Genomic DNA, 26,507 nt, shown 5'->3' with positions numbered 1-26,507 from the left:
GATTGCCTCGCTACATGTATGAAAGACCTAAACACATAAAAAACAACTATTATTAATACACTAATAAAATTATATTTAGAAAATTTAAAAAAAAAATGAATTCAATGCCTACTCAATCATACCTCTTCCATAGTAAAAATTTCTGTTGTATCACTTAAAATCGGTTGACAATCCACATCATTCGAGTTTGCAGAGGATCGGTTCCCAGATAGCGGCAAAGAATTCTACATATAGAAGAATAAAACAAGAGTCTCAAACAATTTGCATTTAGTTTCAAAGTCACAAAAAAAAATAAAAAAAAATAAAACTTTTAATTAAATTTAGTCCAAACGACTCAGCCATGTAGTTTCATAGAGGGTCTAAACAACCCGCCCATGTAGTTCTATAATGTCCCCAAACGACTCGGATAAGTCGTTCTATAGTTTTACCAAACGACCCAGCCATGTAGTCCTATAGTGTAACCAAACGACCCGAACATGTCGTTCTATAGTGTTCTCAAACTACACCGCCATGTAGTTCTATAGTGTTCCCAAACGACCCAGCCATGTCGTTTGGGCTCGGGTTTTGCATTTATTCGTTTTGCATCTATTCATTCGTTCATTCAATCAATCAAGTGTTTTGTATTCATTTTAATCAAGTGTTATCTCATTATTTAGGTTTGCACTTTGTCGTCGACGATTTCTCGGCATTTCATTTGCTCGACTTGTCGCATCTTCAAATTCTTCACCTTGACCTTCAACATTTTGTTCCACTTCTTCACTTTTAACATATCTTCTATTTTCTCCTTCTCTAATTTGTTGTTCTTCTCTAATTTGTTGTTCTTCTCTAATTTGTTGTTGTACCTCAAACATTACCTCAAATACTTATTCTTCATCTTCATGTTCCATTTAGAGAAACTTAAGTATTATAATATGTAGAGAAATTTGAGTATGTAGAGAAACTTGAGTATTCTATGTAAACCCTAAACTCTAAACTGAGTGAATGAGTATTCTATATATATTTGAAATTTTGATATATTTCAAATAATTGAGTGAAATATATTTGTAAACCCTAAACTCTAAACCCCCCAAACTAGTTTATTATTTACAATTGAATAAAAAAAATAGAAAATAACAAGTTTAGATATAAAACAAATTATTATTTTAGATTTGGATAATTGAGTGAAATATGTTTGAAATTAAAATTTTTTTTTTTATGTGGATTTTTAAATTTGTAAACCCTAAACCCAACTAGTTTATGATTCAAAATTTGAAAAAGAAAATAAAAAATAATAAGTTTATAAATAAAACAAATTATTATTTTGAATAATTAAGTAAAATATGTTAGTACGAAATTTGTAAATCTAAACCCTAAACCCTAAACCCCAACCTAGTTTATGATTCACAATTTTAAAAATAAAATAAAAAATAACAAGTTTAGATATAAAACAAATTATTATTTCAAATAATTAAGTGAAATATGTTGGTACGAAATTTGTAAACCCTGAACTCAACTCCAAACCCCAAACTAGTTTATGATTCACAATTGAAAAAATAATAATAATAACAAGTTTAGATATAAAACAAATTATTATTTTAGATTTTAGCATGTTTGATTACATGTTTTAACTTGGTTATAAAGATACTGTCATAACAGATAAAGAGTGCAGAGTGCATGTAGTTTTATTGATGTAATTGTGTTGTTTCTAACCCAATTTTTTAAATCGGATTTCAATTTTTCTAATTCAATTGAAATCGTTTGAGTGCGTTTGGATGTGTTTGAGGGCGTTTGGAATCGTTTGAGTGCATGTCCACGTCGTTTGAGTGTACACTCAAACTACGTGACCAAGTTGTTTGAGTGTATACTCAAACTACATGGACAAGTCGTTTGAGTGTTACTCACACTAACACTCAAACTACGCGGCTATATCGTTTGAGTGTATACTCAAACTACGCAGCCATGTCGTTTGAGTGTACACTCAAACTACATGACCACGTCGTTTGAGTGTACACTCAAACTACATGGACAAGTCGTTTGAGTGTTACTCACACTAACACTCAAACGATATGACCGCGTAGTTTGAGTGTTAGTGTGAGTAACACTCAAACGACTTGTCCATTTCATTTGAGTATACACTCAAACGACTTGGCCATGTAGTTTGAGTGTAACTCAAACTCAAACTAACACTCAAACGATGTGACCAGGTAGTTTGAGTGTGACCACGTCGTTTGAGTGTACACTCAAACGATGTGATCGCGTAGTTTGAGTGTGCACTCAAATGACGTGGTCATATCGTTTATTATTAACTCAAAAACGACGCGACCACGCCGTTGAAAGAAAACATAAACGATCCGGAGGGTTCGTTTTGGCGATACTGGTTGAATTGGTTGCTGGGCTTGGGCTTGGGCTTTGATGGCAAACTTGTAATATGACAAATTTATAAAATTTCTTTTTTTTTGAAGGGTTGCCCAATCCAATTTGATGAGTGCCATGGAATCACCTTTTTAATTTGAGCGAGATCTAGGCAGAAAGGGGGTATGCGGACAAAAACCAAGTTGGTTGGTTTCTATCTATTCTCAACTTCTCTCTCATTTTTTTCTTCCCCCCTAACACTTTTTCTCCTTCACCCAACTCTCTCCCCCGCAGTTCCGCTCACTCCCTACTGCCACGCAGTATACTAGTAGTAAACGATATTGGCAGCCGGATGCGGACAAAAACCCAAGTTGGTTTCTGTCTGTACTCAACTTCTCTCTCATTTTTTCTTCACCCCAATAGCCTTTCTCCTTCACCCAACTCTCTCTCTCCCCGCAGTTCCACTCACTCGATTATATAACTAGGAGACGTGGCGCCTTCTCATAGGGCCAGAAGCAAACTAAAAGCATACCAAAATTGTAGCAAAAATGGGCTCGTCAACTGCACTGTCAAACGTTAAACACAGACAACATATATAATTTCAGCTCTCCAAATTTCCACTTCTCAAATTTCTCTCCAATAATGTCAATCCCACTTTTCCTCCTCTTCATTTTCTCACACTATTATTTGACCACCACAGAATCAAAATACATAGCATACAACACATCACAAGGAACAGTTCCTGGAAAACTAAACATTCATTTAGTTCCACACACTCATGATGACGTTGGTTGGCTTAAAACAGTTGATCAGTACTACGTTGGTGCTAACAATTCCATTCGTGGTGCTTGTGTTCAGAATGTATTGGATTCTGTTATTCAAGCTTTGTTTGCTGATAAGAATCGAAAATTTATCTACGTGGAACAGGTAATAATAATTATGTATTATGTTATTAGTTTGTTTTTTTAGTCTACGTTGACTAATATATATGTTTTAATGAGTGCAGGCATTTTTTCAAAGGTGGTGGAGACAACAAAGTGAGACATTAAAGATTCGAGTCAAGGAGTTGGTCAAAGCTGGTCAATTAGAGTTCATGTAAGTGTTTAGTTTGCAATTTGGTTGATTAGATATAAGTAGTGTGTGTTGATTAAGTGATGGTTTTGTAGAAATGGTGGAATGTGCATGCATGATGAGGCAACGCCACATTATATTGATATGATTGATCAGACGACTCTGGGACACCGGTTTATTAAAAAGGAGTTTGATCAAGTTCCTAGAGTCGGTTGGCAGATTGATCCGTTTGGACATTCTGCGGTTCAAGCTTACTTGCTTGGCGCAGAGGTATATTATTTCTCTTACATATTTTTAGTTATGGTGTGTAAATAATGTATCGAATACATGAAAAGGTGGGCAGCCTTGAGCCATTTCATATAATTTGAACTTTAAGCTTTATCATATAAAATGATGCAGTTAGCTTTATGAAACAGCAAGTTAAAATGTACTTTGGTATGCTTCTGTTCATTGCAGTTGGGTTTTGACGCTCTTTTCTTTGCTCGGATTGATTACCAAGACAGAGCAAAGAGATTAGATGATAAGACACTTGAAGTTGTATGGCGGGGATCAAAGTCCCTTGGTTCTACTTCACAGGTGAGGGAGTTTGCCTGGACTAGCTTTTAGTTTGAGGGAAGTAACAACGCCTCATATGATCATATCTTCTATATTTGGACCCTATCAACTTTTTTTTTATGTTAAAATTTTCCTGTTAGTCCTTTTTATGTTGCAATTTTTGCAGATCTTTACCGGTATATTTCCTAGGCATTATGATCCTCCGGACGGTTTCGTATTTGATATCAACGATGTGTCCCCACCGATTCAGGTTCAGATTTTTTAAATATCTAAGAGTGCCTTTTTTTCATTTTCATTTTATTTATTTATTTTCTATTACTACTCAGAAACTCATATTTATTTTTCTACTCTAATTCAAGGACGACATGTCTTTGTTCGACTACAATGTTCAAGAACGAGTGGATGATTTTGTAGCTGCGGCTGTAGCACAAGTACGAGTTTTTGTGCGACTTACGTAATTGAATAAAGTCATTTGCTTAAACTGTAACTGCTTTTTTTTTTATGTTTAATTTTATTGATGGGGTCAAGGGCAAAGCACAGTTACGAAAGGTGTGTGAGTTCCTCACACTGTAGAAAGGGAACTAAACATTTGTACCCGTACTGAAACATTGAAACAAGTTAGCTCCCCAGTATTACTGTAGACCAGCCGAGCACCATGTCCTATAAGACATAATTCCTTCGCTGCCCAGAAGTAGACATCCAATGCCGTAAGGTTCCTTTCACTTCCAAGATAGTTCTCTGCATAGAAAGTTCCTTGTTCTTGAAGACATGGTTATTTCTCGTTTCTGCAATTTCAGCCTCATTTAAACTACTGATACTGATACTGATACTGATACTGATACTGATACTGATACTGATACTGATACGTAATGTTGTATTTTCACTTGATTAAATGCGTTTTATGTACTTGAAATATTTTGTGCATTGCTAGTGATACATCTGGTGATTTTCCGATGCTGATCTCAAACATGGCCTTTCATTAAAAAATGACCATATCCTAATGTAAATAGACATGTTGTCGCACTGGGCTGGAATTGATATGTATTTGTCATGTAGGAAAGACCGTTTTGTAAAGGATTTTGTACTTTTAAAAGATAGAACTGCCTTGTCGGATATCGATCTCCACCTTTATATAATCTCTCTGGACCCATGGTGCACAAAGACACTTCGCAGTTTGATCCTCCAATACCAATTTTCTATTCATCCTACCTTTACCATCATTGAAATTATATATGGAGGGCAAAGGTTATCCACGAGTATCCTCGGTTTGGTATTCTATTCAGGAAAAGATCTTGACCATAGACAACATCCCAACACTTAAGCACCCCAAAAAAGAAAAGAAAAGAGATCAAGGGTAACATGTGAGATCAAAGGATCTCTCTTCCTTTCGTGTAAGTAGTAAATGGAGTACAAATCCTAGTATGATTCTCTTGCATTCACTTAGGAATGTGTTCTTTGCGATGGTTGATCTGTAGTTGTAGCTTATGTTCATTTATTGTATTTCAAGCCTGTGACTAAAGTTAGATAAACGCAATTTTACTGCAGGCTAATGTAACCCGCACAAATCATATAATGTGGACCATGGGTACAGATTTTCGCTATCAGTATGCAAATACATGGTTCAAGGAGATGGACAAGCTCATTCACTATGTCAACAAGGTAATGTTTTTAAATCACATATGGAGCTCTATCAGAATGCATGAGTTGCAGTTCATCTGTGAATTTAATCTATATCCATATGTTATCAAGGTGTTCTACTAATAATTAAGTCATAAAGTCTCGCTATAAAGACAAGAGCGTTGGCCAGGTGCCCCAGTGCACAAGGCTCCCTCCAGTGCAGGTTCTGAAAGGATCAGATGTATGAAATCCTACATCTTCAAGTGGAGAGGCTATTTACACGATCGAACCCGTGACCTCCAGGTTACAGTGGGGCAACCTTACTGTTGTTCCAAGTTTGTGTTCTGTCTCTTTGGTGTGTATTAGCCTTGCTACTAAACATATAAGTGAAAAGTTTGTGGTATGTCTTTTTCTTCATAGCATACCATCACAATCTCGAGATGTCTATTATAACTTATAACATGATTTTTTTTTTTAATCAGCAAGACAATATTTTATATTATATTAATAATAGTGATGTAGTGTGAGAGGTTCATACTACAAAAGGTACAAGCATATACAAGCATACAAAGGGTAAGTCTCAGTCACAACATCCCATCTAAATACAAGATCTTCCAATTTTAATGCCCTACAAATCGGTAAATACGACACCCAATCCCACATAAATGACTTGCATTTAACTATAAGTTGATGGACTTCCCTAGATTTGTCATCAAAATTTCTACGATTTCGCTTAAGCCATAATGACCAAGTGACTGTGTGAGCAACAAATCTTTGAGAGGAGATGACCCGTCCTTGAAATCTGACCTTGGGACATGCAATTAAATATACTCATAGGCCCTTGTAATGGATCTCCATGACACTTGAGAGACTGCATGAAATATTTCCAGACCACTTGCGCCATTTCGCAATCCAAGAATAAATGGTGAATTGTTTTCTCTTCCTTGATGTACATCACACACATGTTGACAAAGGATCTTACCCCTCTTTCTTAGGTGGGTCTGGGAGGCAAAATTCTTGTCAACAAGTGTGTCATGTGTTCCAAGGAGGAGGAAACTATTCAACACTTGTTCCTGGATTGTGAAGTGGCTCATGTAGTATGAGATTATTTCATGCAGTCTCTTAAGTGTCATAGTGACGCATCCCAAGGTTTGATAGGACAGTTCAACTGCAAGCCAGATGGTTTGATCTCAAACACCGGTCGCATATTGGCAAAAATTCTAGCTCACGCAGTTACATGGCCTATATGGCTGAAAAGTAATCGTCGAACTTCGATGACGAGTCTAGAGATGTCCAGCAGCTAATTGTCAAATGTAAATCACTTATGACTTATGTGGGAGTGGGTGTCTCTCTTACCCAGTGTTAGGGGTTTGAAATTGGAAGATCTCATATTTAGATGGGATGCTTTGTTTAAGGCTTAGCCTGTGTATGTATGTTTGTTCTTCTAATAGTGTGAATCGCTCACACTGCATCAACTTTAGTAATATAATATATTATTTTGTTGATAAAAAAAAAAGATTTTACCCCTCATTTCTTAGATTATCACAAGTCAGTGTCCTACCCCAACATAAAGCCCAAACAAAGAATGAAACCTTAGAGCATCTCTAGGTGGTGGAGGCATCAACTGCATGTTTAAGGCCGAAATTTGAATCAAGTATCCGCAAAATTTGACCAACTCTAGGTGGAGGCAAATATCAGTCGCAAATTTGTACGTAGGGCCTACCATGTACGACATTACCATTGTTGCGCGCCATTGGTATTTTCGTGTGCTATGTGAAAATAAATTCGTGCGACATTCCGACTGTAGCCATTTCACACATTTTGTTTTTGTATAAATAGTTTTCTAGTTATAAAAAAAAATGGATTCTAACGACGATTATGTCTATGATAATCAAGTAAGATGGAGTGGTGATGGCGAGGAAGAGCAAAACAAATTTGAATATAGGATTAGGTGAGCCGTTAAGATGTAGCACTGATACTTGTTCAAGAACGGTAAAACAGTGCAATGTTACCACTGTTTTGCTCTTCCTCAATGTCACCACTCCATCTTATTTGATTATCTTATCATAGACATATTCGTCGTCGGAATCCATTTTTTTAGAACTAGAGAACTATCTATACCAAAAAAAAATGTGTAAAATGGCTACAGGCGGAGTGTCATGCGAATTTATTTTCGCATAACACGCGATAGTGGTAATGTTGTTCATGGTAGGCCCTACGTACAAATTTGCGACTGATATTTGGCAGTTGGTCAAATTTTGCGGATACTTGCCTCAAATTTCGGCCTCAAACATGCAGGTGATGCCTCTACCACCTAGAGATGCTCTTAGTAGGGACTCTTTTGTTCCACACTTTTTCCATGGGAAGTTCAGACCACCCAAATGCAACACTTGTATCTTTCTCACCTAAATCAACTCATACATAGTCTTCAGAGTGAATGGTTGTACCTTTCCTAACCACTTCCATGTATCCTTATCTTCATGTACTCTTTGATTAGCAAGCACATTCAGAAGTTCATGAATCAGTTGCAACACTCTTTGAAATAAATTTCTTCTGAAATTTAGATCTCATGACCGGACCCCATTCTCCCATACAACATGTTGCTTAACAGTCCCATGCTTGTTACCTAATTATAGCAGGATTTAGAATGGATGAATTTACTTAATCAAACATTTCATTTTTCTATTGGGAGATGCTATTAAGTGAAAAAAATGGGTCGAAAATCTCAAAACACGTAAAGTAGGCAAAAGAAAAACAGCTTAGTAACAAATAGGTGAACGTCGAAACGTAATGCTTTCCTACCTAAATGTAAAAGCCACATGGAATCTCTCCCAGCTCCAAAAAGACCCTACAGAAACAAAAGAGCAAAAGCATTTTATTTTTGACCTCACCACTTCCAATATTTATCCATCTATATGGCTTATGGGGCAAGAATCCAAAACTTTTTATCTGCACAGGAGAAAGCTTAGCCAGCAGTTTTATAAATACTAGTGTTATCCCTAGCTATTGGCATTAGCGGTAAAACCAGCTTGCTACTTTAATGCTATTCTGATGAATTTTGCAGACGCTTCCTTCTATCTTTAGAAATTAAAACGGTTATGATCTTGAGTGCTTTCAGGATGGGCGTGTCAATGCCTTGTATTCAACCCCATCTATTTATACTGATGCAAAGTATGTTACAAATGAATCCTGGCCGGTCAAGACTGACGACTTCTTTCCGTAAGTTGCATAATTGAATCAGTACTTGGTGTTATTTGTTTAATTTTACATTTCTCACAAATATTCTCCTCTTAAATAATACAGTCCATTTCGTTAGATATGCAGATCACCCAAATGCATATTGGACAGGATACTTCACTAGTAGGCCAGCCTTCAAAGGTTATGTTAGAATGATGAGTGGTTACTATTTGGTAGGAGCTTTCTCTGTACCCTATGTTGACATCAAGGATATTCTCCTACTGTTTTTCCTTCAAGATTTTAAACGTGTATTTCTCATACGAGCTTTCTGTTTTTTCTTCAGGCAGCTAGGCAGCTAGAATTTCTTAAAGGGAGGAGTAATCTGGGGCACAACACGGACGCATTAGCAGATGCCTTGGCAATTGCTCAACATCACGATGCAGTTACTGGCACACAAAGGCAGCATGTTGCCAATGATTATGCCAAACGAATCTCAATGGGATATGACGAGGTAAACACTTGGTTGGATCACTTCTCTAATTTTCTTTACTTCTCTTCGAGTTCAAAACTTCACTATTTCATTGCAGGCTGAGGAATTGGTTGCATCTTCTCTTGCATGCTTAGCTGAGTCAGCATCGAAAACCAAATGTGGGAACCCTGTGGCAAAACTTGATCAGGTAAAGTATTTAGAGCCTTTGCTTAACTGTTTGTGATTCACATGTCCAACATTATTTTATGTTAATTCAGATTCTGATGTCAATTGTGGGATGGTACTGTAACTTGGTCCTTTCTGTGTCTGTTTCATGTTACTCCAAGGATCTCATCATGCTTGTAGGAGACAGTTACCCTGTTACTTGTTTAAAACAGGGTTCATAAGTTAGAAGCTAGTACTAAAGTAGCATAACAACTAAAATAGAACTGTCTTCCAGCAAGTCTGGCATCATGCTGATGTCAGCAGCTAATGCTCCTGCATCATCACGTGTGGCGTAACCTGAGGCAAACATTGTAAATTAATTTTATTGGTGACTTGGAGTGCGTGGGCTTTTGGTCCCAGATGCAATAGCTGCTCTGATGCAAGGCTTATATGGCATCATACAAGGCTTTAAATCCCCCATGTGGGACTATATAATTCAACATAAAACTTAACAGAGATGAAAATAATGAACTTTGAGAGACAGTTTAGTGATTTTCTGAAGATGGTATTTTGTCCAAGCCCTGACTATTGTCAGGGTCTTCCTTTCAGATAATTGGGCAAGTTGGTCATCGCTACCTTTCTTTGCTTTTCATCATCCTGTTTATTAGTAGGTCTTTTGATCCTAGATTTTATTTCTGGGTTCTTTATTATTTTTATAATGATCAACTTTTCCAATTTGTTTATTAAGTTGAACTTTTTATCCCTGAAATTTTGCTATCATTTCGTTTTTCAGTGTCCTCTCTTAAATATAAGTTACTGTCCTCCATCAGAAATTAACTTGTCTCCTGGGAAAAGCATGGTAAGGTTACCAGTTCTGTCACAGTTAACTTTAGTTTGTATATCTATATTTGTGCGTGGGTGGTAGTTGAAAACTGTATAAGGTCAGATATTTACACTTCTCTTCATTTATTGTATTTCATTGTAGGTCCTTCTTGTCTATAATCCCTTAGGGTGGAAAAGAGCGGATGTGATTCGCCTTCCTGTGAGTGCTTTACTCTGCTTTTTGCTGTTGTCTTTACTAAAGTGTAGTCGTGTAGAGTATGTTGCAAATTGCAATAGCATACCATGTGTAGCAGGGATCACCTAGTGCAGGCCAGCTTTAACACTGAAATGATACTGAACTTAAGGACACAAGGTAGACTTAATGCCACAAGTCGCCATCTGCATCTTCAGACCATGAAGTGGCAACTCACCCGTTCCATGTGAGTGCTAAGCTCGTGGTTGTGATGGAACAGATAAGTTGATGAATAACAGCTTGCTTCCATCCATGACCTTCGTATGACATGCCCTGCTTTGAGATGTTTGACTTGCTCTAAAGTGCCGCCTGATTGAATTCAATTTTGATTGTACCTTTGCGTTGTAGCCATTTACTTCCAGGTTGGTGTGTAACCACCTTTTGTGAAGCAATGCTTCCAATGCTGTATCCGACCACGCCCAATAGGGACAAATGCTGCTTTTAGAAAATCATGGTTTGCGGCGTGTGGGAATTTTTATGGAAGGGAATGGTTGGTTGAGTCAATATTCAGACAATTCAGTAGAAGATACAAACATGGGAGGAGGACTTCAAGATTGAATATAAAAAAGAGGCTGTCTAAATTTGAAGTCTCACACACACACACACACACACACACACAAAACTAAAGGACCCCTATTCCCCTACCATCTCTAGTAAAGGAGCTCTAGGATACAGGAACTAATTTGTAGTCCCTGTTTTTCCAATTAGCTTTTACCTTGTGCCTAATACTTTTGAACGTTGTTCAGCCAAAAATATAGGTATTCATTTTACATGTTGTTATGCAAATTTATGTTAGGTTGTGGCGTGTGGCAATGTACTATGACAAAAGCCGGGTGGGTATTATGATCATTTTAGGTGATTCTGGCCAACTTTGTACTATTAGGTTGCGCGATGTGGTTCGTCTTTTTCAGATCACGTAACTCTAACGTTGATGTATCCAGTTTTGCATGAAATTCGTACTTTTGTTGTTTATAGGTGTAAAAGAAATACATTTTTCATTTATCCATGTTTATTGTTGTTGTCAGTGGAAAGTTATTTATTGTGCAAGTTGCATCCACACATAGATGCATAATGTTGCATCCACAATTCTGGATGAAATTCATACCTGTTTTTTTAGGTTAAGAAATATTCGGTTTTTGAGAGAAAATTTCATGTGTTTATTTGTTGCTTTACAGGAATAAAATGAGATCCATTCCCCAGCAGAACAACCTTTAAAGGAGTGTATGACTGATTTTAGGCTTAATTCCTTGCATAAACACTAGAAATTAGTGTTTTTGGATAAAAAGAGTAGGGACTAGAAATTAGTGGAGAGCCACATGGAGGTAATTGGGAATTGGGGATCAATGGCCAATTCTCTTAAAATTTTGAAACAAAAAAATGAAATCAATACTGAATTTACCTCTCTTCACAATAAAAGGCCAACCAGTGAAGTCATCCAAATGATGCCCATGCAGGTGCTAATATTATGCCTTCACACCCACAATCAAAACCTATCAAGTGAAGGTTTCTCAGCAGTTGAAACTGGAAACATATAAGAAGAAAGGGAAAGGAGTGTTCAAGTAAGACGATAATCGATCTTAAAACGTTTTTATAAGCAGCAGTATTAAACTGTATGTCTGTACCTATGGGTCTTGTCATCAAACAAATATAAGGGTCGGAAGTTTCAGGGTCTGTATTAACTTTAAGAACAAAGAAAAAAAAATGTACAAAGTCTGTTACCCTGGTAAACCTGAATACCATGAGGAACCTCATACTCTCCTAGAGTAAGCTATCTAAATCTATTATAAAGCATTTGAGGGTCCTCCACTTTATAAAGGGTCGGAGGTCTTAGGGTGGAGAGTCTCGTTTTAGGTTGGGGAACGTAATTATGGGCGTAGCTTCCTTGAACTTTGGTGAGTGGCGATGTTACATATCGTGTAATACTAATACTATTAGTGCTAAATTTTACATTTACATTTGAGGACTTCACTGTTACCAAAAGGCAGCATACAGAATGATATTATGCACTTAGGAGGAGCCAGGAACCTTCTCAGGAAGGGCCATGATCATCTATATTTATTATTCTATGCTTATAATCTTAAATTCTTTTATACCTGGGTAAGGGATTTATAAGTCCCCCCACCCCCGTCTGCCCTGGTTATCTTGTCCCTGGGCACATGTGTGACATTGACTTGAAGTGACAAGGTAGCATAGGTGCAATTCAGTTCTGCTGCATGTTATGGAGTAATGTACTTGCATGATTCAACGGAATTCATTGTCGGTGAACATCACTGAACTTTGATCTCATTTTAGATTTGAGGCATGAGTAACAATATAATCGGCAGATCTGCTTCCAAATTTTTTTGAATGAATTGTATTGGAATAAATATATAAATGTAAAATATATGGAAGTGTGTGACTTCTAAGCTCCTAGCAGGATGCAATTAGACATTCTTCATGGCATGTTCATCCACTTTACTTTCTTTCTAGTTGATAAAAGTTTCAGGGGACTTAGTTATGTTCATTCTATTCAGTTTCTGGTGAATAAGACTCGGACTGAATTATTTTAGCTATCAAATTTTCATTTATTTTACTTGTGTGGTTATAATCTGTTGCAGGTGATTAGTGAATCCGTTTCTGTTCATGATTCCCGTGGAAGAGAAATTGAAACACAGCTTATACCTATAACCAATGCCTCTCTGAACCTGAGGAACAAGTATGTTAAGGCATACTTGGGAAAGTCTCCAAGTGTTACACCTAAATACTTGCTTGCATTTGTTGCATCTGCACCACCTTTAGGATTCAGTACTTACATCATCTCAAGTGTAAAAAGCCCAGGTTAATGATTCTACAATAATGCTCCTGCACAGTTGAACGAAATGGAAAGGATTTTATCTCTTCCGTTTTTACTCTTGTTAGCTGAAGTGAAATTGTGTAGTCTGTTTTGCAAATGTAGGTAGCTTTTCAACACTTTCTACCATGTACTCATCACTGGGAAATGAAAATGATACCATAGAAGTGGGGCAAGGAAATCTAAAGCTTACTTACGCTGTTGGTGCACGCAAACTTACTCGCTACTCTAATAGCAGAAGCCTGGTAAGCATGGGTTTCCACTATCTGTGTGTAGACCATTCTGTTGTGTGACTTGCATCCACAGTTTATACTTCCGTTAGAGTTCCTTTTTTGTCAAACTCATAATTTCCTACTTGTGTGTTGTCTTAGGTCAACACAGATATTAATCAGTCTTACATTTTCTACTCTGCAAAAGATGGAAGTGGTGTGGATCCTCAGGTATTTAGTGTTTCCTTACGAAAATTTCATACATTTATTCCCAATTTTGGCTGTGAGTATTCTTTTGTTCCAGTCCACTTTTTTTCTTTTGGCAGCTAACATGTTTTTCTAATTGTTGAAGGCTTCCGGAGCATACATTTTCCGCCCAAATGGTGCACATCCCATCAAAACTGAAGAACAGGTGAATTCATCCTTGGTATATAGTCAGTAGGAAATATGATGCAATCACAACTGCAGTAAAACGCATTCCACGAATGCTCAACTAAAAATCAATTTAATTCAAACTCCAAAACTGCTCTGGCCAAAGGCGTGCATGATTATTTATAGCCTTTAAAGGCTTACAATTTAGAAACTTACGGAAAAAGAAACTAACAAAAATACCTAAATGCATAACTAAAAATAACCTAAAAAGAAAGTTGCTCAATTAGTAATTATTAACCCTAATCACATCAAAATACTAACATTCCTATGATATTTGGCTATTATCAAAGGCCAAAAATTGTTTTTACATCATAGGTTTATGAAATATAAATCCTTTTATTTTATTATTTTCCAAAAGTTTGTTTTTACATCATAGGTTTATGCCATATAAGTCCTTTTGTCTTATTCTTTTTTCTTCTTCCAGGTTCCTTTAATTGTTTACCGAGGACCAATATTAGATGAAGTACATGAACAAATCAATACATGGATATCTCAGGTGCTTTTGTCTGCTCATTAGCTCTTAGTAGGCTGGCTTTTCCCAGTCAATTATTTTTTGCTCAGCCCGTAATGTATAGTTCAAGTACTTTGTTTTGAGTTGATTAATATTTAATAGTTATGGTTCACATGCGCACCCAAAATGTTAGTTATACCAATTGTTGAGGGTCCACATATAATATCATATAAGAAACTCTTTGTACACTATAAACTGTTTATTTCAAACACTTTGGGGAGGAGAAGAGAATGCAACTCTACCATTTTCTTAAAATTAGGAAAAGCTCAGGGGCATGTATATTCTACTTGTTACGTGCCAAAACTTTTGATACAAGAACTTCCACATAAGATTGGTAAACATTGGGGGATTCAACTCAAATTGGTGATGGAGAGTTTTAGCAAGAAGATTGCTGGATGGAAAGGACGCTTGACCGGGTCATTTTAATCGACTGGGTTATTTTAATCAAGAGCACTCTCTCCAGCATGTCTATGTACTACATTTTCACATGCCATTGAGTGTTGCACATAGGTTGGATGCGATAATTATGAACTTTCTTTGGGATGACTCTGGGGAAGGATGTAGGTTCCACGTGGTTGGATGGAATAGGCTCTGTTTGTCGAAGCAGGCAGGTGGTTTGGGTGTCAGGAGTTTACACGAGTTCAACCTTGCTCTGTTAGGTAAATAACTATGGCGGTTCAGGGAGGAAAGAGAGCCTTCGGAGGAAAGTGATTACTTCTAGGCTTGGTGAGAATCATATGTGGTGCATTAGTGGTCCGGTGTCCGTTCCTTATGGAAAGGCATTTACAATATTATGGAGTTTTTACAAAGGAACACTATATTCATTCTGGGTAACGGTGAGAGGATCCAGTTCTGGGAGGACGTGTGGTTGGGTGAGAGACCTCTTTTCCTTATTTTTCCTAGATTATATGGCTTATCTTATCTTAAAATTGCCAATTTCATTTGTTCATGCGAGAGGAGAATGGAAATTGTGCTTGGGACTTGGGAATTCATGTTGCTCTCTCGAATAGGGAGATAGATAGTGAGTGTGTCCATGTTACGTAGGTTTGGAGAATTGGTGATAATGATGGTATGATAGCTATATTATATGTAGGACCAGCAGCTGATTGTTGCCAGAGTGTTGTTAGTGTCCTGTAATTTCTTAGGTCTCTCTTTCATTTATATTTGGGGTTGTTACCCATTCCTGTTGTGAAACACTCTCTCACCCCAACCCTTATTTGGAACTAATTTTATCTTTTTTAATAAAGTTTCAATTATAAAAAAATAAAAAATAAAGAAGAAGAAGAAAAGAATTGATGATAATGAAGACCACTTTTCAATGGAAGTTATAAAAGCTAAATTTGGTGTGGAAGGGTGAGGATGAAACTCTAGGCCGAAGGTCTTGTCTATGGATGTGCTTTGTGGAGAGTAATAGTGAACAAGAAGGAAGTCTTGCTAAGCACACCAAGTACAAAGTCGGTAACGGGAAATAATTCTGTTTTGGGAAGACGTATGAATTTGTAAAAGGCCACTAAAAGCTGATTTTGAAGTTCTATGTGTACGATCTGACAAAAGAACATCTCACTGACGTTGTGCTAGTTTTGGCGGTCAAACAAAAAAAAAACAAAAGAAAAAAGAAACAGTGTGCTAGCTGCACATGTGATGATGGACACAATTCGTGCGAACCTGGATTGAGATGTCGCATAAAAGATTGGGAGGTACAAGATTGGTGGATTGATCCAATTGCTTGATCAGATGTTGTTGTGGGATAATGAAGGTAGACGAGTTTGGCTTGGCACAAAACAACATCTTCACATATATTGTGTTGTGAAGATTTAAACAAGCAACAAGTTGTTGACCCCAAAGACTAGGTGTGGTCCCACCTATGTCCTCCCGAGCCTCCTCTCATATTCATAATAGAATGTCATTATACATAAGTTCGAGCTTATGGAGAAATTGGCAATTTAACATGGTATTAGAACATTTGGTTTCTATGAGGTCTCAGGTTCAACTCTGTCTAGGTTAAGTTATGCACACATAAAAAAATGTGCCCACCTGTTAATTTCCAGTGTGTCCCAGGGGGGGGAGTGTTGACCCCAAAGACTAGTTGTGGTCCCACCTATGTCCTCCCGAGCCTCCTCTCATATTCATAATAAAATATGCCCTTCTACACAAGTTTGAGCTTATGGAGAAATTGACAATTTAACACAAGTGAGTGATACGATCTTTGCAACCCCAAGTTCGCTCATTGAAAAGAATATGGGCCTAGAAGGACCTCATGTGTGGCGGTACCGTTATAATCGACTACTTGAGGAAGAGAGACAAGTTCATGGCAACCAATGCATCTTGTTTGGGTTGGAAGATAGGAATTTTCAAAGTTTATTTTGGTAATGTGATTGGGCAGCAACATTTGCATTGTGTTACTGGCTACTTTTCTTGTGTTCAAGGGGTTACAAGGGCTATTTTTTCATGCATTTGTGATTCACTTAATTTCTAGCCACCTTTCTTTGTCTGGCCAAGTATTTTGGAAACTACATCTTCAAGCAATTTTTGTTGGGGCATCTGGAAGGAAGGAGGATTTTAAGAGATGTTTTCATGGTTTGACTAAGTTATATTTAGCATAAACCATTTTTGTGGGTTTGGGCTTCCTGCCTTCCTCGGATGTTATACTGAGAGGATCTCAATTTTTGGGTAGATATGAGGACCCCTAACTTAAGAAGTAGATATTCTGTTGTGCACATGGTGCATTAAATAGAATGGACCAGTTTGTGGATAGCCAAGAGGGAGAAAGTGCAGCCAGAAGGACTACGCATTAAAATGAGTGACTTTTGAATGATATCAACAAATATAGGGAAGACTGCTAATCTGGGGAAGTAATCAGACTATTCATCAGCACTAGTCATAACTGTTCCTAGAATTTCTTCAATGCAGCTTGCCGTGTCATATCCTATTCTTTCTGTTGTGCAAATCTATTGTTGTGTATGGAAAAGCGTTTCCCCATTCATATTAAATGCGCCATACGAAACCAACTCATTGCCGACCACTTCTGGAATCTTTCGACTGTGTACAAGTTGTTACTAAAGTATGTCATACTTGTTGTGTGGGACTTCACCCATTAGACAAATAATTGAAAGTGAACGCAACTTTTTGTTTGGTCTGTTTTTGTATAAAGTGTCCAGAACCGGATGCATTTAAGAATAGTTCCACTCAGGACTAGTGGATGACTTTTAAGAAACAACGTTCTGTTTAGAACGATATTCCTGAAGTGTACTTTATTTGGCATGAGTAATTATTACCTGCACTATACATGTTTGCATTAATTATCTCTTTCTTTTTCTTTTCGTCCTTGTTTCTGAGATGGTGTAAACATGTGTAGATCACCAGAATTTACAAGGGAAAGGAACATGTCGAAGTTGAGTTCACTGTAAGCTGAGCATCGTCCCTGCAGTATTATAATTGTATTTTACTGTTAACTATGCCAGTTACTTCAGATTAATTATTATCACTCGATGACTCTGAAATTTATAGGTTGGACCCATACCTTTGGATGATGGATCTGGAAAAGAACTTGCAGCACAAATTACGACTTCCTTGAAGAACAACAAAACATTCTATTCAGATTCTAATGGACGTGATTTTATTAAAAGGGTATGTCATATGAATGTCGTTGATTCTCTTTACAGCCATTAGCCCTTCAACGTTACGCTTTCAACTGGCCAAATGACATTTCTAATTGAAAGATAAGTGAGTCAATTAGGTATTACAGATGAATAATTGGATGATGTGCTTGTGTTTGAAAATATCCAACTTACATAGTTTTTTTTTGGTTTACAGATTCTAGATTATAGACCAGACTGGGAGCTCCAAGTGAACCAACCTGTTGCTGGAAATTATTACCCAGTAAGTTTACTTAATAAATGAAGGTAGTGAAGTTTAATTTTCTAAGCAATTGAATATCAAATATCTGAATCCTCATTGTACACTCTTGGCAGAACATTTGGGAGAAAGATTTGTATTTAGACTATTTGATGAAAAAAAGAGAATAAGAAAAAGATTTTTCAGAATTATGTGAGGGTGAAACGTAAACATACAGTATTGATATATTTTTGAAAAATTATCATTTTTTGGCAATTTTATTTATAAGTAGCTTGTTTAAATAATATATTACTGCCTTCATTTTGCGAATAATTGGTGTGTATCAGGTCAATTTGGGAATTTACTCGTTTAATTTCTTTAATGGAGGATGATGAAGCGGAAGCAAATAAAGCTTGATTTCACAAGGAAAAAGAAAATAAACACCTTTGGTTCCACAAGTGGAAGAAAAGGAAAACTAAAATTCTAATCCCTAATAAACTTTTTGGTTGCAATTGCAGTATGTTCAATTAGACAAAAGCAAGCGAAAACCTAGAAGCCTTTTAAAACATAGTAAGGAAACTCAAAATTTCCTAATTTCAGGGTAGCATAAAAACCAAGATATTGGTTGAGATCGTGGATACTGTGTTGAAAACCTGAGGGTTTTGGGTAAGACTTCTGTAGAGACCTAAAACTATATTTTAATCTCATTGTTTAGAGATAACAGGAGTCCCAGATTGTTGTGACCTCGATCCCTTGATATTGCTACTGGTGCACGGAGGATGGAGATCTAACATGGTCTGGGAGTTTTGGTTTTTTATAGGTTGGACTATTGTGCCCTCTAGTTGCAAGTAAAGTGCCTGTTTGTTTTAGTTCCAGCGTGTTTCCACTGAAGGCGAGTCTTGTAACCCTGACCTCTTTGATATACATCCTCTCTACACCATTTAGGGTGATTGGCAATTTAACACGATTAAGAGCTTTGCTTAATTTGTCTTTTCTAGGACAATGCCGCTGGTTGGAGTTTTACCTTTGTTTGCTTTTTTGCTTGCCTCCCATTTGTTGATCTAGGTTTCATCATGTCTTCAACAACATTTTAGTTTTCTTAAGTCACTCACCCTCAACTTATGTATAGGAATGAACAAAATTTATCTAACGTGAGATATTGATAATATATTTCCTCGGTCTTCCAATGTCTGTAAGTCTGTCTCTCTGTCCACTTCATTAGTCTTCTAAATATTTCAAAAATCTTTTAAGACAAACCACTAGTGACCGTCATATTTCTGCAAGAACAAGCTTAGAGATCCTCATACATATGCATTGGTTTTTGTAAATTAAAGTTGTTCGACTTCATCCATGTTTATGATGACACTATGTTTGACTCATAAACATGTCGGATCATGACTCTTTGTTTATTAATTTTTTTCGGGTTGTGAAAACTTGACTTAATCCCCCGATCTGGATATGTTAAACTTTGTTAACAGGTTTCTACAATTTCTTTTGTTGTGTCTCTTCCATACTGTGATTCTAACAGACACGTCTTTTTGCTGGGTATATGACTCTCTGTAGTATATGTATTTGCAATTAGTTTCAGCCTGATTTCATTTTCTTTAGCAAATTGTAAAATCCTAAAGTTAAATTGCCAAATCCCATACGGAAAATATGTAATTTCACATAGAAAAGACACTATAAGAAGGGCAGTGCTGGAAGCCTGGAATTTTCATTACGAAAAAACAAAACCAATGTACTCGAAGCATGAACATACATACTGGACCTCTGGAAGTATCAAATCTAATTATTTTTCTGGCTGCTAAAAAAGGAAAACAAGAAAGTCAAATTCCTTCTTTATTGTAGGCTACAAGTCGGCCTACAACTAACAAAATTATGGTTTTCAGATAAATCTTGGAATATATATGGAAGATGACAAGACAGAGTTCTCAGTTTTGGTGGATCGGTCTGTTGGTGGATCAAGCCTAGAAGAGGGACAAATAGAGCTGATGCTCCATAGGTTTTTCCTTTCCAGTTTTGTATTTATTGGTTTCTGTCACGATAGGTTAGATAGCGAACTTATGGATCATACTTCTTTGCTTATTTATGACGAAGTTTTCTTTCTATCGTATAGGAGGTTTGAACATGATGATTCTAGAGGTGTTGGAGAGGTACTAAATGAAACAGTCTGTGTTCTCAACAAATGTACTGGATTAACAGTAAGCAGATCTTTCTCAAATTTTATTCACAAATTCATGTTTGGTAAAGGCAACAAAGGCATAGGTTGGAACAGGGTCCGATCTCGATCTCTCGTGATGGAAACCTGCCTTTGTCATATAATCTCTCGTGATGTGCATGAAAGCAAGGCCTTACCTAGTTGGTCCTTTATTATTCTTTTGGTCATAAGTGGCTTTTAACCATCATAAGTATACTACATAAGAACTGTTACATAGCAATCAGGATAAATTTGTGTAACCTCAACACTGCTTATATATGAAAAGTTCTCTGTCGACTTGTCTGACTTAGAACCTCATGTCAATACATGTAACTGCAAAAGTCAGAGCTCTATTCTTGAGACCCATAAGAATGCTGGTACTGGTAGGGTATTCTTCCAACTGTCCTGCTTCTTTCCCATATTTAGTTGCTATTTGATGACTTCTAGATGGTGCTGGATCATTGGTGTGTGTTCTTTTAGATATGGTGTAGTGAGCTATTCTTTAGCTTAGTTGAGTTGTCAGCTTCTTGCTTAATCAGAATACTATATGGAAATTGTTGCTAAACTTTTTCGGTGTCTCCTAAAGGTTATATTTGATCATGTTCAATGTGCAGATCCAAGGAAAATTTTACTTCAGGATTGATCCCCTAGGAGAGGGTGCGAAGTGGCGTCGATCAGTTGGACAGGAGATTTATTCTCCACTTCTATTGGCGTTTACAGAACAGGTGAAAAAGTGCCCTTGGAGTTTGCTCGGCCTGATGTTGTAGGCTTCCCTCTAATGCTTGCTTGATTGGCTCCCATGTAGCAGGACAGAGATAACTGGACAAATTCAAATTTATTAACTTATTCATGCATGGATCCGTCCTACAACTTACCTGATAATGTTGCAATGGTTACCCTTCAGGTAATTATTATTATGCTTATAGATAATGATGTGAAACCTTTTTTACGTTTTGCATGCTGGATGGGAAATATATTTCGATTTTGTAACTTGTGTTAATATGTATGTTAAACCATATTTCTTGCTAATTTAGGAAATTTGTGGATCTTTTTACTGGATAGTAAAAATGATTTTTAGCGTGTTTGCAATGTTCAGGGCCAAGATCTGTGGGCAGTTGACAACCCTTATTAAGTTTATTTATACATACCGTATATTTATATACTAAATTACTTGTTACAATAACAAAATCCTATTTTTAAATAGATACTTTTTTTTCTAGAATAACAAACTCGAAATTCACTGTCAGTGTAAGTTGTCGTTGACTGAAATTAGTAAAATCTAGAATTTAACAAAATAAAAAACTGTATTGTTCCATATTTTTCTTTTTGTGTACTGTGACACTCTATGTCCTTTACGGACTAAGCTGAACCATACTGAGTTGTCTATGAGCAACATAAGGAACGGAAGAATCGACTTGTCATATGCTGGCTGTTTTTCAGGAACTTTTTGGCTCTTCATTGTTCAGACATCCTATAGCAGGGTGGTGCTCTCTAGTCTCTAGTACATTTCATTGATAGGGTGCTCTTTACCTGTTTTACAGGAGCTTGATGATGGTAAAGTTCTGCTTCGATTGGCACACCTGTATGAGGTATTGTTAATGTCTTTCCGAGCTAGTCGAGAAACTAGTACTAAACTTCTTTGTTGAATGTCAATTTAGAACTTTGGGGACTCCACCTTGTTTAAATGATTCTTTTGGTGCTTAAATACTTACAAGTCTATTGCATATCAACATTTTAGTCTTTGGAATCTAATTTATTAATCAAGTATATGCATATTTATTTCCTTATTAGTTTCTAAACGTTTTCTTTGTGGGGTTGGGAAGGGGAATTTTGATGATTGACTTGCTTTTTTCTTTTGCTATGAAGGGAATTAGACTTTCGAGTTTCAATGAGCAACCTCCTTTTTTTCTTATATTATATAGTTGTCTTCCAGGTTTTGTATTGATCTACTATAGGCAAAATATCAGCTTATCTATATGGCTATATCTAAAGCGAGAACTTGTAATGTTTGATTCTCTTAATGACAAAACCATGTTGGTTAATACAATCTCAAATATCAAACAAGTTCTGCACGATTACATCATTCAGTGTCTGCTTGATTAAGTAGTCTTCCTCATCCATTTTCCATGGACTTTTTATTTGATCAGGTGCAATTACTAACGTATATTTAGGATTTTCTTTTTGATACTGAAAAACAAAAATATTTCCATTCTCACATGGTCTTTTATTCTGTTCATTGACAAATACTAGAGTGGAGAGGACAAGGACCTTTCATCACTAGCAAGTGTGGAGGTGAAAAAGCTGTTCCTGGGCAGGAAGGTAAAACCCAAAAGATTCTTCTGTGTTACAATATTGTTACTCACTCTTCAGCAACCCTTATTTTACTTATTTTTGACTATATTGTTAATTGCAGATCACCAATATAATAGAGACGAACTTATCAGCAAATCAAGAAAAACTGGCAATGGAGAGAAAGAAACTGCACTGGAAAGTTGCTGGTTCTGAGAATAATGAATCTCAGGTTGTAAGAGGAGGACCTGTTGATCCTGAGAAATTGGTGGTGGAGTTAGGCCCAATGGAGATACGCACCTTCGTCATTGGGTTCGAGATCATCTTTGCCCAATAAAAGACATGCAACATAAAAGTTCTGTGGGTATCTTATAAGGCAGAAGGAAATGGCTTTCTTGTGACTGAAAATGCATTCCAAGTAAATGCATGTGGAACCTTCTTTTAAATGTCTACCTTAGTGTGTGATTACTTGATTCGAGTCGATTTAGGAAGGGAATAACACAGTTCGTCAGTTGACGTTTAAGCCAAAAGTTTTGTTATCCTTCTAAGTTATAGTTGGTTTACCCGCTGTTATATTAAACAAAAAGTGATGCTTCTTGATAGGTTGTCAGTTTTTGTGGTGCAAAATTCTGACATACTAGGCAAAAGAATAGACGAACAATTATCTAAAAACAGCTGCATTTTGTATTGCGCATATTTCTTCTGATTTTCACGAGATGTAAACAGTCTGCTTTACTAGTGAAACACCAGTCATAAAATCCATTCTCTACTTTCGCCAGTAGAGCTTGCATGTCTGCCTTCATAACTCTAATCCGTATTTTTAAGTACATATGACGCCATTGAGGGGTTTCAAACCTTCTAGCACACCTTTTCTTACACATATTTTCATTTCGATCACATATAAACAACTTGATGACCTCAATAGACGTTTATTATTAGCATACTAAGTATGATGAGAATCGGAATGTTCCAGCATATGATAAGAATCTAGACTTGCATTACGAAAATCTAGTAATAATTCTCAACCAAAGCCCAAAGGTTGTTCCCAAATCTAGCTATAACTATTGGTAACCCAAAATACTGGACTGATGAAGACAGAAAGTTAGATAGCGCTTGGGCATTCTCTGTACTTAACTTACTCCTGTATAAAGTCAGAGATTGTGTTTAATCTCCATGCTTAAAAAACCGGTACATTAAAACCCCCTCAAATCCTAACCACTCACAAAACCTCCCTGTTGTTTTGAAAATAATAAGCTCCCTCAAATCCTAACCACTCACAAAACCTCCCTGTTTTTTTGAAAATAATAAGCTGACAAAAATACCCCCTACTTAACAGACCCGTGAACCTGTGAATCCTTGTATTTTCTCTCTTCCTTCTCTTTAGCTCTTTAGGTCTGAAATTTCTTCTCCTACAAATCTAAATTCACATAGTTAAGATGGCAAAACAAAAGAAAATAATGGTTGAATCACCAACAAAAACTATGAAAGCAATAAAAGAGAAAATGGCAAAACAAAAGAAAAAAATGGTTGAATCACCAACAAAAACTATGAAAGCAACAAAAGAGAAAATGAAGAATTCTACAATCTCGAAAAAAGCTGAAAATCCAAAAAAAATAATAAAAAAAAAATTCAAACTTTCAAGTTCTAGAAAAGATGGAGATGAAATTGAGAAGATGACTGCTCTAAAAACTTCGGCGAACAAACTAAATCCGGTGAGAATCTTCAACCTTTAATCATATTTCTATAAATTTGTATGAAAAAAATGAATTTTCATATGCTTGTAAATACGAATTTACGTTTGTTTAGTGATTTTACTATGTATTTTCTAGTTTTCATAGTTTTGCAATTTCATTATGCATTTTTATGTTTGTGTAGTAGTTATACTATGCATTTTTATATTTTCATAGTAGTTTTTACTCTGCATTCTTAATTTTTTTCTTGTGCTTGTTTTTTTTCATGTTTGTGTAATAATGTGTGGTAGTTTTTACTCTGCATTTTTAAATTTGTGTAGTAGTTTTACTATGTATTCTTAAATTTGCATAGTAGCTTTATTCTGCATTTTCATGTTTGTGTTGTAGTTTTACTCTGTATTTTTAAATTTGCGTAGTAGTTTTACTATGCATTCTTAAATTTGCATAGTAGCTTTATTTCTGCATTTTCATGTTTGTGTTGTAGTTTTACTCTGCATTTTTAAATTTGCGTAGTAGTTTTACTATGCATTCTTAAATTTGTATAGTAGCTTTATTCTGCATTTTCATGTTAGTGGACACTAGACAGACAAAAATATGGTGGGTTTCTCATTAGTAGGCTAGCAATGACTTAGGTCTTAGACTAGTAAGGCTACAAACGAAACTCCGATCCACTATGTTCCAGTCCAAATCCTCTCTCTCTCTCTCTTTCTCTCTCTCTCTCTCTCTCGATCGAACGAGAACCCTACAATTTCAAGCCTCGTCTACTCCAATTTCCAGTGAGATATCCACCAAAACGAGTTCTCTTTTGGGAGGGGTACTATGAAGTCCACAATTTCAAGTTTAGTTTTCGGTGTTTGTAGAAGTCTTGGAATGAAATATTATGAAGTCATTTGGTACACTCATGTCAGTTAAACTGGAAAGAAGCCAATAAAGCCATCCAAAAACTGATGTTGTTTTATGATGTTATGTTTTATCTTTTGTGGGATCTATCTATTATGTGGTTATCTATTATGTGGTTGTGTGCATATTACATTGTATAAATGATTGGTCATCTCTGGGTTCGATTATTAAAGATTGTTTAGTCCATTGTAGTTTTATTCTGCAATCTTAAATTTCCATAGTAGTTTCACTCTGCATTCTTAAATTTGTGTAGTAATACATTTATACATTTTAAAGTTTTCCTAGATTATATTTGTTATTAATTGGTTTTCTCTCATTATAATAGAATGTAAACAAGAAAAAGGTGTACAAGATATTTAGAGCTTCCGCAGTAACTCTACTGGGTCATGTGCAAGATTTTAAGACAACTCTTAGAGATGACCATATTGTGAAGCTGAAAGAAACACCATTTGAAAAGTTGTTTATGGTGTTTCACAATGGTACAATTACAAAGACAATGTTAGAGAAGCACAGACACTACACATAATCAAAGTCTTACAAGCATACTCAAAGAAAATGCGAAAATTCAAATTCGGAAAAAATAAGTTGGTGGAACTGACTCAAAGCTGTTACTTTTCGCCAGGAAAGATAGTGTTATTCCAGTTGAGAACCATCCTAACTCGGGAGTGTTCGATTATGATGTACTATTACTGTTAATATGTTGGAATTGTTTAGTATTCATATTCCGACCACAAACTTTGAAGATCGAAAACAAGTTGAAGATAATTAACAAAAGAGAATTCAATTTCTAAATCTTCTCTAATGTTGGAGTTGTTTAGTACTACTACTATGCATTTTTAAGTTTGGATAGTACCAATCTAGCTAATGTTGTATGATTAGTTTAGTTGATTACAATGGTAATACATGAGTTGTATCCGTTATTCATCTTCGTGTATGAAAATAAATGCAGTCAAATGTTGAAAAAAAATTAGAAAAAAGGAAGAAAATGTTATTGTTAATCTTCTCATCTTTTCAGTAACCATTTTCTAGAACAAACTATTCACATGTACATACAAATTTGCATAGTTTAAACTAGTATGAAAATACAAATTTTCATATGTAAATATAACTTTACATAGTTTAACTAGTATGAAAATATGTGTTTTCATATGTAA

At 36.1% G+C, this 26,507-nt stretch overlaps 1 protein-coding gene across 2 annotated transcripts; it reads left to right on the top strand.

Moving 5' to 3' along the window:
- The first annotated feature begins 2,704 nt into the window (after window positions 1-2,704).
- On the top strand, window positions 2,705-23,434 carry LOC147515558 (alpha-mannosidase At3g26720-like). 2 transcript variants are annotated; one of them, XM_086588346.1, is made up of 28 exons: window positions 2,705-3,258; window positions 3,338-3,426; window positions 3,498-3,672; window positions 3,859-3,978; window positions 4,124-4,207; window positions 4,317-4,388; window positions 5,503-5,616; window positions 8,693-8,793; window positions 8,891-8,984; window positions 9,095-9,262; window positions 9,339-9,428; window positions 10,179-10,244; window positions 10,371-10,427; window positions 13,058-13,277; window positions 13,396-13,535; window positions 13,662-13,730; window positions 13,852-13,911; window positions 14,356-14,427; window positions 17,798-17,845; window positions 17,950-18,069; window positions 18,256-18,321; window positions 20,166-20,278; window positions 20,393-20,477; window positions 21,088-21,198; window positions 21,282-21,377; window positions 22,015-22,062; window positions 22,724-22,792; window positions 22,887-23,434. In XM_086588346.1, exons 1-28 carry the CDS (start codon window positions 2,974-2,976, stop codon window positions 23,097-23,099), a joined length of 3,045 nt encoding a protein of 1,014 aa, XP_086444472.1. In that variant the 5' UTR covers window positions 2,705-2,973; the 3' UTR covers window positions 23,100-23,434. The 2 variants fall into 2 exon arrangements, with proteins under 2 accessions (XP_086444472.1, XP_086444466.1); XM_086588340.1 differs by having other exon boundaries at window positions 21,279-21,377.
- Window positions 23,435-26,507: the final 3,073 nt, after the last annotated feature.

Source organism: Coptis chinensis, chromosome 2 (assembly GCF_015680905.1).
Source record: "Coptis chinensis isolate HL-2020 chromosome 2, ASM1568090v1, whole genome shotgun sequence".
NCBI classification, from domain to species: Eukaryota; Viridiplantae; Streptophyta; class Magnoliopsida; order Ranunculales; family Ranunculaceae; genus Coptis; species Coptis chinensis.
Note: the sequence above shows the minus strand (reverse complement) of the source record. Positions and strands in the feature narration are given on the sequence as shown.

Coding starts and splice junctions, on each gene's coding strand:
- LOC147515558 (XM_086588340.1), top strand. CDS start 2,974: ATGTCAATCCCACTTTTCCTCCTCTTCATTTTCTCACACTATTATTTG. Junction 3,259..3,337: donor AATTTATCTACGTGGAACAG/GTAATAATAATT, acceptor TAATGAGTGCAG/GCATTTTTTCAAAGGTGGTG. Junction 22,063..22,723: donor GATTGGCACACCTGTATGAG/GTATTGTTAATG, acceptor GACAAATACTAG/AGTGGAGAGGACAAGGACCT.